The sequence below is a fragment of the Lemur catta genome, chromosome 19 (genome assembly GCF_020740605.2).
Source record: "Lemur catta isolate mLemCat1 chromosome 19, mLemCat1.pri, whole genome shotgun sequence".
NCBI lineage: Eukaryota > Metazoa > Chordata > Mammalia > Primates > Lemuridae > Lemur > Lemur catta.
In genome coordinates, this window is record NC_059146.1 from 27091409 (window position 1) to 27110877 (window position 19469).

Genomic DNA, 19469 nt, shown 5'->3' on the forward strand with positions numbered 1-19469 from the left:
CCAAAGCAGTAAGGGATGACAGCCTACATGCTTTGCTTGTGTTTTGTTTTTTCAAATCATTTTCAGGAATTCTGGAGACAATCTCACTGAGCTGCCAGCCCGTTTCCAGTTGCCTCCTGGGCAGCTCCCCGAGCCCAGACACTCTCTGAAGTGCTCCTCGCTGCCCGCCTCGTGCTGGGCACCCAGGGAACATGGCCCAGTCCCTGCACTGCAAGAACCCGCAGCCTTGGGGTGGGGACAGATCAGAACCAGGCACCACAAGGCAGCCTAACACTAGGACAAAATACTCATTGCATTCTCCCTCCAGACCGCAACTCTTCTGAGTCCCTTAGCTTTCTCGTAAAAGTAGCATTCTCCAACTTACCAAGACTGAATGCTTTGCAGTTGCTGTTACAATCTCCCTCTCCTGGTCTCCATACAAAACTGTAAGTCCTAGTGATCCTTTGTCAATGAACTATCTCCATTCATACTATGACTAAAGTAGCAGAATTTTCCATTGTCTCCCACTGAATGACGGCCGTAGCCTCACAACTAGTTTGCACACTTGCATTCCCCCTGGTCACAACTGACCTTATTCAGAAAACTTACACCTAAAGCCCCACACAGTCATTCCAGGCCATTTTATTGTCTTCATAGCATGCATTGCTATCTTGCATATTTATTTCTTTACTTGTTTATTATTTGTCAAGTCCTTCCAAGTGATATGGGACCAGAGGACTTTGTCATGTTCATTGCTGTATCCCAGGATACCCAGTATAGTATCCTACTCAAAGGAGGAGCTCAAAAACATTTGTGAAATAAATTAAAGATCTTTCAAAGTTCATTTCAGTATCACACATCTGATCATACCATTTTCTTGCTAAATATCATTATAGAAATGAATGAAATAGATATGAGAGATCAATGACCAAATGTAATGTGTGGACAAGGTTTGAAATGTGATTCAAACAAATCAGCTTGAAATGGCATTTCTGTGCAAATCAGAACCACAATGAGATATCACCTAACTCCAGTGAGAACAACCTTTATCAAAAAGTCCCAAAACAACAAATGCTGGCGTGGATGTGGAGAGACTGGAACACTCCTACACTGCTGGTGGGACTCCAAATTAGTACAACCCCTGTGGAAAGTAATTTGGAAATATCTCAAAGAGCTAAAAATATAAATACCATTTGATCCAGCAATCCCACTACTACACATCTACCCAAAGGAAAAAAAGACATTCTGTGATAAAGGCATCTGCACATCAATGTTGATAGCAGCACAATTTACAATTGCAGAGATGTGGAAACAACCCAAGTGCCCATTAAGACATGAGTGGATTAATAAAATGTGGTATATGTATAACCATGGAGTACCACTCAACTACAAAAAACAATGGTGAACTAGCACCTCTTATTATCCTGGATAGAGTTTGAGCCCATCCTTTGAAGTGAGGTATCACAAGAATGGAAAAACAAGCACCACATGTGCTCGCCATCAAATTGGTACCAACTGATCAACACTAAGGTGCTCACCTGGTAGTAATACTCACTGGGTGCTGGTCAGGTGGGTAAAGTCACAACTAATGGAGACGGAGCGCCCTGTATGGGGGAAGCGCACACCTCTAGCCCTGGCTTGGGTGAGGCAAAGGCATTACATGTAACCAAAATGTTTGTACCCTCATAATATTCTGAAATAAAAAAAGAAATAAATAAAATAAAAGGCATTTCTGGAGAGAATTGGAGAAATCTGCATATGAACTGGGTATTCAGTGTTGTAAATTTTGGTAGCTATACCATTGGAATAGTGGTTACATAAAAAATACAAACAGATTTATAAAAACCTTCAGCAAACATATTTTATGATGAAATCGTGCATGCTTTCCCTCTGACTTGCAATCAAAACTACTCACCATAAAGGAATGTGATTGATAAATTAAAACTTACTAGTCTTAAGCATTTATGATCAAAAGAGGAGAGTCTCTATTTTGCCTTTAATCCAAACAGAATGTCAAAGTCCCCATTTGGAGGTGATCAGAAAAATATGAGCACTTGACAGGCTATTTAATGATATTCAAGAATGATGTTAATTTTTCTTAAGTGTGATAAAGGTCTTGTGGTTATTAGTTATTAAACGGGTCCTTGGGAGAGGCCAAGATGGCAGACTGGAAGCAGCCTGGCCATGCGGCTCTTGTGAGGCGAAATGAAGATGGTGAATAGATACCCACCTTTGTTTTTTGTTTTTTGTTTTTTTTAATTTCAGCTTATTATGGGGGTACAAAAGTTCAGGTTATGTATATTGCCCATGTCCCGCCCATGCCCCCGAGTCAGAACTTCAAGCATGTCCATTCCCCAGACAGTGCGCATTGCACTCATCATGTAGTTATACCCCCATCCCCTCCCCCCTCTCCACCCCCCCCAAGTCAGAACATTCAAGTGTGACCATTCCCCAGACGGTGCGCAACGCACTCATCATGTAGGTATACACCCATCCCCTCTCCTCACCCCCCACCTCAGTCCGACACCCAATTGGTGTTATTCCCAAATGTGCACTTAGGTGATGATCAGGGAAACCAATTTGCTGGATACCCACCTTTGGACTGATTGTCTGAGCAACAGCACTGGGAATCCACGGAGGGGAGGTGGGAGTGAAGTGAGGAAGATAGAAGTGGGACCAGCTGCTCAGCAGGCCCTGGGGTCGTTAGGGAAGGCGCGCACACGTGGGAAAGGGGCAAAGGAGAGAATCCCAGCCTCCAGGCTTCCCCTGAGGATATGGTAAACAGAGCAGCGAAAAGGGCCCCTCCACCCCAGCAGGCCCCTGGATGGACACAGAGACCTGCCTCGAGGCTGTGCAGTTGCTGCTGCTCCCGAGAGGAGGGAGGGCTGGCTTACAAGCCCTGGGCACTGCAGCTGGCACCACTGAGACATCCCAACCCTGCAACACTACTTTTTCCCAGATCTGTGACTGCAGCCACCCGCTTGCCTCTCTCAGGTGGGGAGGGAGAAGGGAATCCTGGCGCTTGCATGTGCCCCGTGGGCAGGAGATGTGTACTCTGTCCTTCCAGCTGCTGCCAGTGGGAGGGTCCTGGGTAGAGCAGGAGACCATGGGCCGGCACCTGCTGCTGTGGCTTGGGCGATCCTGCTCAACCCCACTTCCTGTGGGACCCGGGCAGAAGAGCAGCCTTAGCCCTTGGCACCCACGGCCCGGTGCTGGGCCAGCTGGATCACTGCCACCTCCACTGCTACCTGTAGGGCCCCAAGTGGGACAAAAGGGAGCACAACCATGGCCTTTGGATTTGGGCAGTCTGCACGCCATGAACAACTGTGTCCACGTCTGATCACTACACATATCTGGATCACCTGGGGGTCAGTTTCTATTGTCTTTCTCTTGGATTTTGGTCAATTAATCTTTTTGTTCTGGAAAGTCTGATTAATTTTGGCTTTCATGGTGGACACTGTTTATAACAATTTGTGGAGGCTCTGTATAATATCTTCATCCACAGATTTCTTTTCTTCTGGCAAACAGGAAGAGTACCAGCACACCACTGCTATCCAGTTAAGGGTGCATATCCATTGCTCATGAGGGTTAGGGAAACGGCATGCTCCTTTGATACAGCACTAATTCTAGAAATTTCTTCCAAGGAAATAATAGTACAAGTCTATGAAGATGAATGTTACTGTTCTAAATTCTTCATCAAACTGCTGTTTAGAAGACACAAACTGAGCATTCATCAGTAGAAAATTAGTTAACTCATCATACCATCTGTATAGTGTAATACTGCACAATTAAGATACAGATCACCATTGACAGAGTGTTTCCAACATATGAAGTGAATAAAATTAAAATTAAAAATAGTATGCATATTATTCCAGTTTTTAAAAGTAGAAGAAATATGTATCTGTATGCATAAAGGGATATTCTGAAAAGTGTTCAATAGAATATCCAATTTATGTGTGACAATGATGTTTCTACTTTTACTCATATTAATGCCTTTTCTGTATTATGATTGTTTCTGGGCATATATCTAAAAGAAAGGAAATCAGTATATTGAAGAGATATCTGCACCCCCATGTTTCCTGTAGCTTTATTCACAATAGTCAAGATATGGAATCAGGCCGGGCGCAGTGGCTCATGCCTGTAATCCTAGCACTCTGGGAGGCCAAGGCGGGTGGAGCATTTGAGCTCAGGAGTTCGAGACCAGCCTGAGCAAGACTGAGACCTCCATCGCTACTAAAAATAGAAAGAAATTACATGGACAACTAAAAATATATAGAAAAAATTAGCCGGGCATGGTGGTGCATGCCTGTAGTCCCAGCTACTCGGGAGGCTGAGTCAGGAGGATCGCTAGAACCCAGGAGTTTGAGGTTGCTGTGAGTGAGGCTGATGCCATGGCACTCTAGCCTGGGCAACAGAGTGAGACTCTGTCTAAAAAAAAAAAAAAAAAAAAAAAAACCAGCCTGAGCAAGAGTGAGACCCCGACTCTACTAAAAATAGAAAGAAATTATCTGGCCAACTAAAATATATATATAGAAAAAAAAAATTAGCCGGGCATGGTGGCACATGCCTGTAGTCCCAGCTACTTGGGAGGCTGAGGCAGAGGATCGCTTAAGCCCAGGAGTTTGAGGTTGCTGTGAGCTAGGCTGACGCCACGGCACTCTCTCTAGCCTGGGCAACACAGCGAGACTCTGTCTCAAAAAAAAAAAAAAAAAAAAAAATTAATATCTATTTCAAAATAGCTAGAAGAAAAAATTTGGAATGTTCCCAACACAAAGAAATGATAAGTATTTGAGGTGTTGAATATCCTAGTTGCCCTGATCTGATTGTTACACATTGTACATGTTATCAAAATGTCACATGCATCCCATAAATATGTACATTACATATTAATAAAAAAACAATTTCAAGTATTCTTTTTAAATAATTGATCCAAAGGCCTGTTTCAACCAGGCCTATCTTCTGGCCTACGTGTCTTCTTCTTAATTATACATACTAATGAATCCTCCTTTTTGTTTCAACTAGTTTGAGTTGGGTTTTCTATTTCTTATTATTGAAAACATCTGAACTGATAGAAACTATGAACTCTAGTAGTCCACCCTACTATCTGGTGGTGACAAAGCACAGCATTACTGGCCCTGTATTTCTGATGGTAACATAAAACTTGAGATATCATGGAATTTAGGTACCCATTGTCCTGGAAGGAAGGTCCAGGAAAAAAATTGTGGGACACTTTTCCCCACCTCCACTAAACAGACACCTCGCTGAGTAAACTCTTCAACCAAGCAAATTTGAAAACCACTAAAGCATCTGAGACGTATGGCATATTGTCCAAAATGCTTCGCACCCTTAACAGCTTAGTTCAACATCCAGAATACACGCTATAAGATGGTCCCCTATTTTGCACAGTCTTTTCTCGTGAAGCTTTACAGAATCAAAAACCAGCTGGGGGCCGGGCGCGGTGGCTCACGCCTGTAATCCCAGCACTCTGGGAGGCCGAGGCGGGTAGATCGCTTGAGGTCAGAAGTTCGAGACCAGCCTCAGCAAGAGCGAGACTCCGTCTCTACTAAAAAAATAGAAAGAAATTATCTGGCCAACTAATATATAGAAAAAATTAGCCGGGCATGATGGCGCATGCCTGTAGTCCCAGCTACTTGGGAGGCTGAGGCAGTAGGATTGCTTAAGCCCAGGAGTCTGAGGTTGCTGTGAGCTAGGCTGATGCCACGGCACTCACTCTAACCAGGGCAACAAAGCGACACTCTGTCTCAAAAAAAAAAAAACCAGTTGGGGACAGGCACAGGCACGGTGGCTCACACCTGTAGCCATAGTGCTTTGGGAGGCCAAGGCAGGAGGACCACTTGAGGCCATGTGTTCAAGACAAGCCTGAGCAACATAGTGAGACTCTGTCTCTACAAAAAATAGAAAAATTAGCCAGGCGTGGTGGCACCTGTAGGCCTACCTACTCAGGAGGCTGAAGCAGGAGGATCACTCAAGCCCAGAAGTTTTGAGGTTGCAGTGAACTATAATGATGCCCTTGTACTCTAGCCTGGGCAAAAGAAAGACTTTTTTTTTTTTTTTTTTCAGTTTGTTCCTATCACAAAAGGCCCCAAAAAGAAAGTTGCAAAACTTATGCTATATACAACTGATAGTATATTGTACAGAGAAAGTCTTAAATGATAAGATTAAAACTTTTCTGTTTGAAAAGTGAAGCTGAGCCGAATATAGAAGTCAATTGCAAAAATATTACTCATATTGCAGTTTGCATGATTTTAGGCATTTTTATTAAACGATCATTTCCTTGAATTCGTTTTTAAGGCTTCTTACGAGAACATTTTTCCTTTTCCTAGTACAATTACCGTGACTAATAGGGGTTGAACTCATTAAACATTTGCAAATATTTTCCCTAATTATGATAGGTTTTTCCTATCAAGTTAATCAATTCCAGAGCACCTATGATTTGTTAGGCACTGGTTCAAGGTCATGATCGTACAGCAGTAAACAAAGTTTCTGCCTCCAGGAAGGTTATATTCTAGCAGAAATGGATTTTGTCATGTCCATCATTATACTTTTGTTCAAGTCCCAACCTTACTTATCATTTTTAAAGGCCTCTTTCCTGTGCAGCCTCTATTGAACACGAAGATTAAAACTCTTGTGCCATTCTTACAGGGATTCTCTGTTGGGTGTTTTCTTGAGAACTGTGACATTTTGGGCTGTGCTTGAAGTGCTGGTCATATTCATACAAAAAAACAGTTCTACTCCAACAGAATTCAGATGACTGTAGAAAACTCAGCTCACTAGTGAATTCTTACAACATGACATTTTATAAATATTCTCTGCTGTGCGGATTTTCTGAGGAAAATGAGAAGTCTGAGTCTTGAAGAACGCCTTTGCCACATTCGTCAGTGTGCACTGGATTTATCACCATTATGGACTCTCTGATGAACCTGAAGATACGAATTCTTACTGAAGCCCTTCCCACACACCTCACATTTATATGGTTTCTCTCCAGTGTGAACTCTCTGATGAAGACCAGAAGTCTGATTAAATGTCCTGTCAGGTGCCTCCCAGTTGTGTTTAGTCTCTAGGGTGGGCTCTCTGGTGGACTTGAAGTTGTGACATCTGACTGAAGCCTTTATTGTACGTATCACATTGACACGCTCTCTCTTCAGCGTTGTCTACACAGTGAATGTTAAGATCTGAGCTATGACAAAAGCCCTTCCCACACCTGTCACATGTATGCAGCTTCTCTACTAGGTGAATAAGCTCATGAGTGGGAAGACAGTTCTTACTTAAGCTCTGAGCATATACCCGACATTTGTGGGGTCTCTCTGCTGTGTGGACTCTCTGAGGAGGTTGCAGATGTGAGCTCTGACTGAAGCCTCGCCACACTCACCATTCCTACAGCACTTCTGTCCCGTGTGGATACTCTGATGCATGGGAAGCACCCACCTACAACCCATGCCTTTCCCATACTCAATATATATAAGGGGCTTCTCGCCTAAGTGCAATTGCTGATGACGTTCAAGATTAGAGCCAATGTTGAAGCCTTTTCCATTCTCATCAGAGGTTTGCTCTCCTGATTGGATTATACTACACTGGGATGATTTCTTCACAAAGCCTTTTCCACAATTATCGTGGCTGAAAGCTCCCTCTCTTTTGTGCACTGCCTGATCATCATGGTCGTGAGCAATCCTCCTCCTAACATGATGATCACATTTATAGAGTTTCTTTGTCACATCAATTTGCTGACACCTATTCTGATAATTCTGTGATTCTCTCAGATACATTCTCCTCCAGAAATCCCAGGTAGTCCTAATTGGAGACTCTTGATTTTTTATACTATTGGAACTCTCCCTTTTAAGCTTTATTACATAGTTCTCATCTTCAGAGACCTGAATAGATTCTCCTGCCCATACCCAACAGGGAAGATCTCCTTGTTTTAGCAACTTGGACCTCTTGCCTTGAAGATTTACTATGGAGTCTTGATTTCTGGCTGATTTAGTTGTAAATTGTTCCAATATTTGCCAGCACATAAGATCTTCATGTAAAAGGTATCTTAATCCTACTTCTTGAAGAGTCTCTATCTCATTTTGCTTCCTGTGTCCTGGAAAGATACAGAGAATTCAGAGATAAAAATGAGGACAACTGAATGTTTGTTCAGAGATAAAAACATTTCACAGGTTGACCACATTGGAGCCCTTATTCAACCAGTGGAGAGTTCAGCTTGACTTTATCATTGTTTTTCTTTTCCTGTGGCTCCTAATCACAAAGTGTTAATGAGACTCATTTAGAGCTATCCCAAGATCTATGTATGTGGTTAAATATGGAGGATGCAGAGCAGCAAAAAGATGTCCTAGAAAGACTTTACAGGGGATTTACCTCCTTGTTCATAAGAATAATCACTTAAGAATAGGTGCGATGGCTCATGCCTGTAATCCTGGCACTTTGGGAGGCCATGGTGGGGAGGATTGCTTGAGGCCAGGTGTTTGAGACCAGCCTGAGCAACACAGTAAGACTTGGTCTCTACAAAAAATAAAGAAATAGCTGGGCATGGTGGAATCGGCCTGTAGTCCCAGCTACTTGGGAGGATGAGCCTGAAGGATCACTTGAGTTTGAAGTCGCAGTGAGCTACGGTGATGCCACCACACACTAGACCAGGCAACAGAGCAAGATCTTATCTCAAAACAAAATAAAAAGAATAATCACTTTAAAATCTTCTTCTCTTTTCTGCAGCACGTGTATAGGATCTACAAAATCCTGACTGTTTGCAAGCCACAAAATCACAGTCGCACCGTACAACCCGCACACTTGCATGTGGCAAGCTAGCCTGAAACACCTAGAAAAGCCTGAATCTCTCTAGTGTCTGCAGGTGGAGAAAGGAGATTTCCTCAGCAAGAGTGAAGAGAATATATCTGCGAAGGAAAACATCTCCTCTGTGCTGATAATGAACCCATGAGATGGTATCTTTATTTCCTTAATTTAGCCATTAAATATACACATTAAACGAGCTAGACTGGAGAGAATTATCCTTCATTTTAATGAGGTCCTAGCATATAACACTGAATTGGTGAACCTTATAACCAAAAAAAACTAGAAAACAGATTCCAATAGCTGACACATCCTATGGGAGTAAAAGTATTGATCATTGCTGTCCCTTCATTTGGCTGAATTTTCTGATCAATCTGAACGGCTACTATTGCCTTCTAGGCTTCATAGATAGGTACGCTTTCAAAGGCCCCTCCCACACTGCATCAGGCTTGGTCTGTGAAACCAATAGACTACGACAGAAGTGATGGTATGTCACTTCCAAGGACAGGTTATAAAAGACATTGTGGCTTCTGTCTTGTACACTCTTGGATCCCCTGTTCTGGAGGAAAGCAGCTGCCGTGTTTTGAGGTTACTCTGGCAGCCCCAGGGATGGGCCCACTTGGCAAGAAACTGAGGCCTCCCGCCAACAGCCCTACAAATGAGCCCATCCTGAAAGCGGATCCTTCAGTCCCAGCTGAGCCCTCAGAGGACTGCAGCTCTGGTGGGCTCCTTGACAACAACTTCTTGAGATCCTGAGTCGGAATCACCCAGCGAAGCTGCTCCCAGATTCACAGCCCACACAAACTATAAATAAATGCTTGCTGTTCTAAGCCATGACATTTAAGAGTAATTTATAAATCAGTAATGGATAACTAACACAGGTGTCATAAAAATGATAATCAGGCTAAACATTCATCAGAAGAGTAATTATGTTCTGAAATAGTCCTTTAATAGCACTAGCTTAATCTCTACCCACCTGTGAGCTATCTCCCGGAGAAGTAAAGAGAGTGAGATCTGCTCAGGACCATTCTCTCTTGTTTTTTTGATCCTTAAGGGAGAAGAAGGCCTTTAGTTTGTACTTCTTTGCAGTAAAAACAGACCTCAAGAGTATTTTGTCTAGATGAAACAGGGCACCTACACGGACAGAGAGAATACAAAATCCTGGAACATTCTGATGTTTGGAACATCCTGGAACATACTCTAGATGAGGGAAGTGAGGGTAGAACACGCTGTCAGATTTGCTCAGTTTTCTAAGGGGTGTGAGTTGTACAGGTACCTCCCTTCGTCAAAACTCATCAGACTGCACACTTGAGATATGCATATATAAATTCTACCTCAATTAAAAAAAAACTGTAGGCCGGGTGCAGTGGCTCACGCCTGTAATCCTAGCACTCCGGGAGGCCGAGGCGGGAGGATCTCTCAAGGTCAGTAGTTCGAGACCAGCCTGAGCAAGAGCAAGACCCTGTCTCTACTAAAAATAGAAAGAAATTATATGGACTGCTAAAAATATATAGAGAAAAATTAGCCGGGCATGGTGGCACATGCCTGTAGTCCCAGCTACTCGGGAGGCTAAGGCAGAAGGATCACCTGAGCCCAGGAGTTTGAGGTTGTTGTGAGCTAGGCTGACGCCATGGGACTCTAGCCCGGGCAACAGAGTGAGACTCTGTCTCAAAAAAAAAAAAAAACTGTAAAAAAAAAAAAAATACGATATTTTACATTCCAAAAATTTAGGGCAATGTACAAGTATATTTATTATTTGTCTAGTTTTCTGTAAACATTTCAATAAAAAGTTGGTCCATAATTAAAAAATAAAAGATTTGCTCAAGGAGGCAAAGCAGTTGGGAACCTACCTATTAAGAAACAAAAGGGACAATGGCAAAACTGGGGTCATAATTCCCAGGTTAGGTTTGTATTAAAAACTGAGGGAATCAGTCAAGTGCAAGCAGCATCCGACATTCCTGACTGCATTCCACCTTCACGCAGCACCGACACACAAGAAAAGAAATGAAAAACATTGGAAAGATTTTACCCCCGACTACTCACAAAATCCAGGGCATAATCTATCAGATTGGCCGACAGATTTTCCTGGGGATTTTTTGTTTCTTTGATTTAGTTTTGGTTTCTGGTGCTTACAACCAGTAGGGATGACTATAATTAGTACATTTTAGGGTGGGCATATCTGAGGAATATACAGATTAAAGATAAATGAAGGAAGGAGTGAGGAAAAGGGGGTATTGAAAGAAGGAAGAGAAGGGCTAGGAGAATGGTGAGAGGAGAGCAGGGAGGATGTCCCTGGTATACGGATGCCACAGGTTAGGGAAAGCTGCGAGGGAGCCTTTTCACTGCTATTCAAATGTGACCACCCACCCATTCATCCAGTCACTCAGTCATTCAACAAACAGTGAATGAACATGTCCTATGTGCCAAGCCCTCGCTCGTAATGAAGTTACGAGAAAGACCATAAACAAGTAAATAAAATACAACACATGGATCTGTCAGCTGGTGATTAATCATTAGTCACGGAATCAGGTTGAGTAAGGGGATAGGTATTTTCAACAGGGTGGTCAGAACAGGCTTCCAGCATGAGGATGCCTGAGCAGACACGAATGAAGTAGGCAAGGAGCCAGGAGGACGTGCAGGGTGAGAATACCCCAGGCAGACAGACGAGCAAGCGACAGGACTGCAGGCAGAAGCAGCACACTCGACAGGCCTAAGAAACAGAGAGCAGTCCCATGTTGCTGGAAGAGACTGAGCGAAGGGCAAAGGAGAGGAAATGGACTCAGAGAGAGGGAGTGGGCCAGGTCACATAGGATCCTGAAGGCGCCATGGGAACTCTGGATTTAATGAGTGAGATGGAAAGTCATGGGGGGGTTTCAAGCCAAGGAGTGACATGATCTGACTTCCATGATCTGGCTCCCGTGTGGACAATGGGCTGTAGGCAGACGGAGCAGAGCAGGAAGGCAGTGAGCAAGCTGCGGCACTACAGCAGTGGGGAATTCTGGGGGCTTGGGCCAGCCTGGCAGCCAAGGAGGTGGTGGGAAGGGAGTACCGGGCTGTCCCCTGCACACACTCAAAGCGGCATGGTTCTCACCTGAGCACCCATCTCCTTGGGTCTCTGCCTCTGTCACCCAAAGCTTCTCTTCTCTTCCCAACCATAACAGCGTATCTAGTTTGAAGGGCTGGTAGCCTGCGAAAAAGAAATGGCATATGTATAAAGAGAATGCGTGACAAGCCAAAATTTTAATCCTAATAGTATCGTCTTCACGTGCTAGAAGTAGTATTTCTCAAAATTCTCATGAACTATTGTCCAAATATATTTCAAGTTGTGATCAGTACGCAAATATGTAAATAGAAATCACCAAACCAAGTGATCAGGTGATCTGATCCTAACGATTATCTACTTTTCTTGAATCTCCTTTCCTGTTTTCCTCACTATTTTTGTTTCACTGTATGTAGTTCCTGACAAGGAGTTAGGATATTTCTATCCCATTTCATTAGAAACAATAATGATGTAACTCATCCAGTGATTTTTTTTTTTGAGACAGAGTCTCGCTCTGTTGCCCGGGCTAGAGTGCCATGGCATCAAGCTCACAGCAACCTCAAACTCCTGGGCTTAAGCAATCCTTCTGCCTCAGCCTCCCAAGTAGCTGGGACTACAGGCATGTGCCACCATGCCCGGCTAATTTTTTTTTTTATATATATACATTTTTAGCTGTCCAGATCATTTCTTTCTATTTTTAGTAGAGACAGGGTCTCACTGTTGCTCAGGCTGGTCTCGAACTCCTGACCTTGAGCAATCCTCCCGCCTCCGCCTCCCAGAGTGCTACGATTACATGCGTGAGCCACCGTGCCCGGCCCTCATCCACTGATTTTAAAACCCACCAAGATGTCACAACCATAATTTCAGGAAAATAGACAAGGTATAGGCAAAGTGTCCCACAGGGATTAGGAAATGCAGGCCCTCAAATTCAGGAAAGCACTTCAAGAGCCCCAAAGTCTCAACTATTTGCAACTAAGACACTCCTGAGGGTTGACGTTCAGTTACAGAAGGTGGCTGTCCTCACCCACTGACAGCAGGTTCCTGAAGTTCTCCAGCGTCACTTCTCGGTACAGCCCCCTCTGGGCAGAGTCCAGCAGCCCCAGCTCCTCCTCCGTGAAGACCACAGCCACGTCCTTGACCGTCACTGCCTCCTACAACATCAAGCACATGTCCCTCAATTTATGACCAACATCCAGTGGGAGAGGGGCGGCATTGGGCAGGTGGAAAGGACAGGTAGGAAGATGTTCTGGACTCTGAGGACCTTAAGTCAATTTTAAATAGGTTCCTCCCCTTCTCCATCCCCATGCCAATTCCATACAGTAATATTCCACACTCACACCAAAAGTATATGCAACTAAAAAGTTACCCCTGTATATATAAGTTGGTGTCATTTGTTAGTATCCCAACAGTAAATGCCCTAAAACTGTAATTCGTGAATCACGGGGTACATACATTTTATAATTTCAATGATACTACCAAATTGTCCTAGAAATGTTAGGTCAATTTAGTTCCAACAGGATCTGATAGTTTTTGTTTTCCTTTCTCACCCACCTTTACTAAGCCCATGTACTCTAATTTTGTTACAATTTGAGAAACCAACAGGCCTTCGGTCACCTTTCCTGGGGAGTTATGCAACTGGTCCTCTGTGCTCCCAAGGTACATGCCACCTATCTGAGACACTATCTGTGACAGTGCTCTGTGTCTGAGTGTACAGCTTTTCATGCCAGAATAGGAGGGTCCCCCTTTATCCACTGTTCAGTTTTCCACAATTTCAGTGACCCACGATCAACTGCAGTCTGAAAATATCATATGGAAAATTCTAGAAATAATTCATAAATTGTAAATTGTGTGCTGTTCTAAATATCGTGATGAAATCTCACACTGTCCTGCTCCATCCACCCAGGATGTGAATCATCCCTTTGTCCAGCATCTCCACACTGTATCTGCGAGTCACGGAGTAGCTGTCAGCTATCAGACCAAAAAAAGCATAGTATAGATAGGGTTCGGTACTACCCACGATTTCAGGCATCCACTGGGGGGGCGTCTTAAAACATATCCCCCATGGATAAGAGGAGACTGCTGTGCCTCAGTTTAAATTCCAAAACTCTGCCCCTAACTGTGTGACTTTATATAGACAAATGCCTGAACCTGAATTTCCTCCAGTGAATAATGACACTCCCCATCAGAAGATCCTTATACAGACAAATGATCTGAGTATACATGAAGTCCTTGGAACTGCACTGTTAGCAGCCACTAGTCACATGTTATGTACATTTATTTATTTTTTGAGACAGAGTCTCACTCTGTTGCCCGGGCTGGAGTGAGTGCCGTGGCATCAGCCTAGCTCACAGCAACCTCAAACTCCTGGGCTTAAGCGATCCTCCTGCCTCAGCCTCCCGAGTAGCTGGGACTACAGGCATGCGCCACCATGCCCGGCTAATTTTTTCTATATATGTTTTTTAATTGGCCAGATAATTTCTTTCTATTTTTTTCTTTTTTTAGTAGAGACGGGGTCTCGCTCTTGCTCAGGCTGGTCTCGAACTCCTGACCTCGAGCAATCCACCCGCCTCGGCCTCCCAGAGTGCTAGGATTACAGGCATGAGCCACTGCGTCCAGCCTGTACATTTAAATTAATTAAAAATTAAAGACAAGTTTAAAATTTAGTCCCTTGGTTGCACTAGCCACATTTCAAGTGCTCAAGAGCCACCTGTGGGTAGTGGCTTCCATACTGGACGTCACAATACTGAAAATTGTATTGAAACAGCACTGCAGAAGTTCTACTGAACAGCTTAGAACATATATGCCTGGCACATAGTAAGTCCTCAACAAATTTTAGTTTTTATTAGTATTTCACCCATATTTAATAGTTCATGCAATATATGAACTATACATGATCTATAACGCATGATTAGTTTCGATGTTTTATTATTACAAGCAATGCTACAAGGAACATCCTGACACATTGATCTTGGCCCATTTCCATTTCCTAGAATTTATCCTAAGGAAAAAATATCAATGTCAAAGAACACAGACCTTTGAAATTTTGCAAGTATAATGGCATATTTTCCTCCCAAATGATTCTTATCTTTATTTCACGTAACTCTTAAGTGTTCCCTGAATTTCCATAACCTGGCTAAACTTGGGCATGATTACTTCCTTAAATCTTTAGTAATTAGATAAATAAAAATAGATCTTTGAAAAATTTCCAAATAGTTGACTATTAATGAAGACCATCACTTTTTCATATATTTCCTTTTTTTTTTTTTTTATAGAGATGGAGTCTCGCTCTGTCGCCCAGGCTGGAGTGCAGTGGCGTGATCAAGGCTCACTGCAGCCTCGAACTCCTGGTCTCAAGCGATCCTCCTGCCTCAACCTCCCAAGTCGCGGGGACCATAGCTGTGAGCCACCACACGCAGCTTCATAGATCCCTTGTATTTCCTAGTAATCTTCTATTGTGACTTGCCTATTTGTAAATTTTGCTCATATTCCTACTGGCTTTTTGAGTGTTATGAACTTGTAAGAGACATTTTTAGGATATTAAGTCATTTTCTAGCATATTATGTTGTAAATATTTTCCTTCCAGTTTCCATTTGTCTCATAACGATGTGTAAGATGTCTTTTACTGTGGGTAAATTTGAATATTTATATAAATACTGTGCTTACCATTATATTTGTTTTGGCTGGAGCCCTGAGCACCGAGGTATACTAAAGGAGTAGGTTTCACATCCAGTGAGGACAGAACCCGTCCAGGGGCAGCACGTGGAGTCCTCCATGCAAAGAACATGCCAGTCATACTGACTAAATGCAGAACTCTCTTTTCTTCTGTGTCTTTTCACACAAATAGAACACCTGGTACTTCTGACCTAGGAGGCAGGGGCCTTAGAGATGGCTTTGACGCTTGTGTGTTTCTGTGCCTTAGAAAAGGGTAAGAACCATCATGAACTTGCTTCCTGTATGTTTAAAATGGAGCTAATTCCAAGTTTATTCTCCTACAACTACTCTGAGCAGTACATGCAAGGACAAACAGGAAGTGCCCGTAAGTATTACAAAACTAGGAGACATTTTAAACGAAGTATATGATATTATTTTCAGAAGTCAACAAAACACACCTTAGCCCGCATGCGCGCGCGCGCGCGCACACACACACACACACACACACACACACACACACACACACAAACGTGGCAACTAAATCACTGAAAAGAAGAAAATAGCTCTTCTAGCAACAAAACATCTAACAGCATTTTTCCTGACTTCAGCCGATGCTTAGTCTTCCCACAAAACAACTAAGGCACCTCTTTCAGGGGCGGGAGGATTTTAAATTTTGAACAGGACAAATTATTTCAAAATTCCTCAAATAATTTTTTAAATGATTTTTTATTTTTAAATAATTATTGATTCAAGGAAAATGCAAAGACAGTACACAGAGGTCCCACATATCTTTGACCCAATCTTCCCCAATGGTTACAGCTTATGCAACTATAGTGTAAAATCAACCCCAGAAAATTGATACCAGCATAATGTGTCTACGTGTAGTTCTTTGTCATTTTTATCACAGGTATCAGATTCATGTCATCACCATCACAAGCAAAACAAGAATTATTCCATCACCACAAAGATCTTCCATCTACTACCACCTATAGCTACACCCACTCCCTCCCCCACCATCCCTAACCCCTGGCAACCACCAATCTGTTGTCCCTCTTTAAAACTTTGCCATTTGGAGACTATTATATAAATAGAATCATAGAGTATGATTAGAATATATAAATATATATATAGAATCACATAGCATGTAGCCTTTATTTATTTAGTTAGGTTTTTATTGGTTTTCGTTTTCTTTCTTTTTTTTGAAACAGGGTCTTACTATGTTGCCTGGGCTGGTCTTGATCTCCTGGGCTCAAGTGGTCCTCCTGTCTCAGCCTCTCAGGTAGCTGGGATTACAGGCCCATGCCACTGTGCCTGACTCACTTTTTCTTTTTTGTTAAATTTTTTTCATTTTCCACCCCCAGCCATGGCTTCCAGTGATGAACACTTTTTAGAATTCCATTGTGATTGATCTATAATGTCTTTGAACATATCTCTTGTATTAGTTTTAGTGGTTGCTCACACATACATAAGTTATCAGTCCACTGGCGTCAAGATTTTACTAGTTCAAGTGAAATGTACAAACCTCATCTCCCTTTGAGTTCCTTTACAGTAGCTCACTTATAACTGTCTTAAATATTTCCTCTACATACACTCAGAACTTCATCAATGTAATAATTCTTGCTCCAACCATGAAACATAATAGAAAACTCAAAACAAGAAAGATAATCTGTTTTGTTTACCTCTATGTTTTTTCTCCCTGACACCAGGCAGATACCCCAATTTTTACCCATTTCATTGTTCTTTCTTCCTGAAATCCCAACACTCCTGTTTTCTTTTCCTTCTGTTTGGAAAACTTCCTTTAGCTCTTTTCTTAGAGGTTTGCTAGCAACAAAAAAAAATTTTTTTTTGAGACAGAATCTCACTCCATTGCCCAGACTAGAGTGCAGTGGTATCATCATAGCTCACTGCAACCTCAAACTCCTGGGCTCAAGCGATCTTCCTGCTTCTTCTTCCCAAGTAGCCAGGACTACAGGTACACCACCACGCCCAGCTAATTTTTCTATTTTTTGTAGAGATGGGGTCTTGATCTTGCTCAGGCTGGTCTTGAACTCCTGGCGTCAAGCAACTCTCCCATCCTTGGCCTCCCAAAGTGCCAGGACTGCAGGTGTGAGCCTCCGTGCCCGGCCTAACAAATATTCTTAATTTCCTTCATTTGAGAATGTCTGGATTTCCCCTTCATTCCTGAATGATATTCTTACTGGATACAGAATCCTAGGTTGATAGTTCTTTTCTTTCAGGACTTGAAAAATAGTGTGTCACTTCTTTCTGGCCTCCATAGGTTCTCGTGAGAAATACACTGTCAATTTGAACTTTTTCCCCTAAAGCTAAGGTGTCCTTTCTCTCTAAATGCTTTCAAGATTTCTTTCACTCTTGTTAGTTTTCAGAAGTTTGACTACAACATGTCTTGGGGGGGATTCTGGGGGTTTATGCTATTTGAGATTCACTCAATCAATGTATTAGTTTGTTATAACAAAATACCATAGATTGGATGGCTTGAACAATAGAAATTTATTTTCTCACACTTCTGGAAGCTAGAAGTCTGTGATTGGCTAAGTGCAATGGCTCACACCTGTAATCCTAGCACTTCTGGGAGGCCAAGGCAGAAAGACTGCACCAGCCTGAGCAAGAGAGAGACCCGCCTCTACTAAAAATAAAAAAAATTAGCCGAGCATGACGGTGTGCGCCTGTAGTCCCAGTTACCTGGGAGGCTGAGGGAGCAGGATCGCTTGAGCCCAGGAGTTTGAGGTTGCTGTGAGCTATGATGATGGCACTGTATTCTACGTGGGGCAACAAAGCAAGACTCCGTCTCCAGGAAAAAAACTACCAAAACTAAAAATAAAAGTAAAGACAAAAACAAAAAACAGAACCAATAAAAAAGCAAGTAACTGGCCGATCACAGATGCCTATTTTCCTCCTTTACCCTTCCCAAGGAAGAGAAAAAAGACAAACCTAATCTTTGAGAAAAGTGATGTCATCTTAAGAGATAAAAATCAAAACTCACCTGAAACTTCGTCATTTTCTCCTGCTCCTTCTGGGGAAGGGCAGAGTCCTGGCAAGGTAGAACTGGGAAAAAAGAAAGAAGCAATAAATCATAGACCATACTGTGCACCTGCTGGGGGTATGACACACTCGTACCTTAAAAAAAAAAAGATGGGAAGAAAGTTGACCCCCTCACTAGGAATCCAGGAGCAGCTCCGCTGGCTGCAGGGATCAGAGAAGGGGCAGCGGTCTTGCACCTGGAGCTCAAAACCAAGGCGAGCTCACAGAAGCTCGGGGAAAAAATAACAGATTGGCAACAACTGGCCACCTTTTAGCATGTGCCTGGACCGGTCCTAAGTATTTTTACCTCTATTTATTTCACGTAAATCTCACAACACCCCGGTGCACTAATATAAAACCTTCTTACAGAAGAAAAACAGAAAAATTAACTCTACCAAGACTATCCCGCCAGAAGGGGGCAGAGCGTGTGGAAGGCGGGGAAAGCTAGGGAACTTGAGGGGCCGGGAGACCCTCAAACCAGATGTGCGACCCGGGCCCGCCCCCAACTTGGGGACCCGCGAACCGCCCTAAAAGCCAAAGGCAAGCAAACTGTCGTCCCAGCTCTCCGTGGCTTCTCTTCCCCGAGGGTGAGGGCTGGCACCTACGGGCGCCACACCCGGGCCAGAAAAGTTCCGGGTGGAAACAGGGGTTCGGCGCTTACTCACCTCGCAGAGGGGATTGAGAACTGCTGCCTTGACCTCCTGCAGCGGAAGTACCCAAGAGTGCACTGTTTCTGGACTACATTTCCCAGAATGTCCAAGGGGAACACCGGCTACAGCCCCGCCCTCATAGGCGGAAGTGGCTCTTGCTACCCCGGGCTCCTGGACTACACTTCCCAGAATCCTTGGCAAGTCGGAGCTTAGTCTAGGTTGCCTCATTCGTTGGTTCATTCATTCATTCATTCATTCATTCATTCATTCATTCATTCATTTAAAATATATAAGCAGGCCGGGCG

General features: G+C 43.2%; 1 protein-coding gene across 1 annotated transcript; it reads right to left on the reverse strand.

Annotated features, from left to right (window-relative positions):
* Nucleotides 1-6228: 6228 nt before the first annotated feature.
* On the reverse strand, nucleotides 6229-19250 carry ZNF233 (zinc finger protein 233). The gene is given in 7 exon segments (XM_045531494.1): nucleotides 6229-7053; nucleotides 7055-7358; nucleotides 7361-8080; nucleotides 11876-11971; nucleotides 12849-12975; nucleotides 18477-18538; nucleotides 19180-19250. Coding segments are annotated over 6 exon segments (1440 nt in total). The 5' UTR covers nucleotides 18492-18538; nucleotides 19180-19250; the 3' UTR covers nucleotides 6229-6875.
* Nucleotides 19251-19469: the final 219 nt, after the last annotated feature.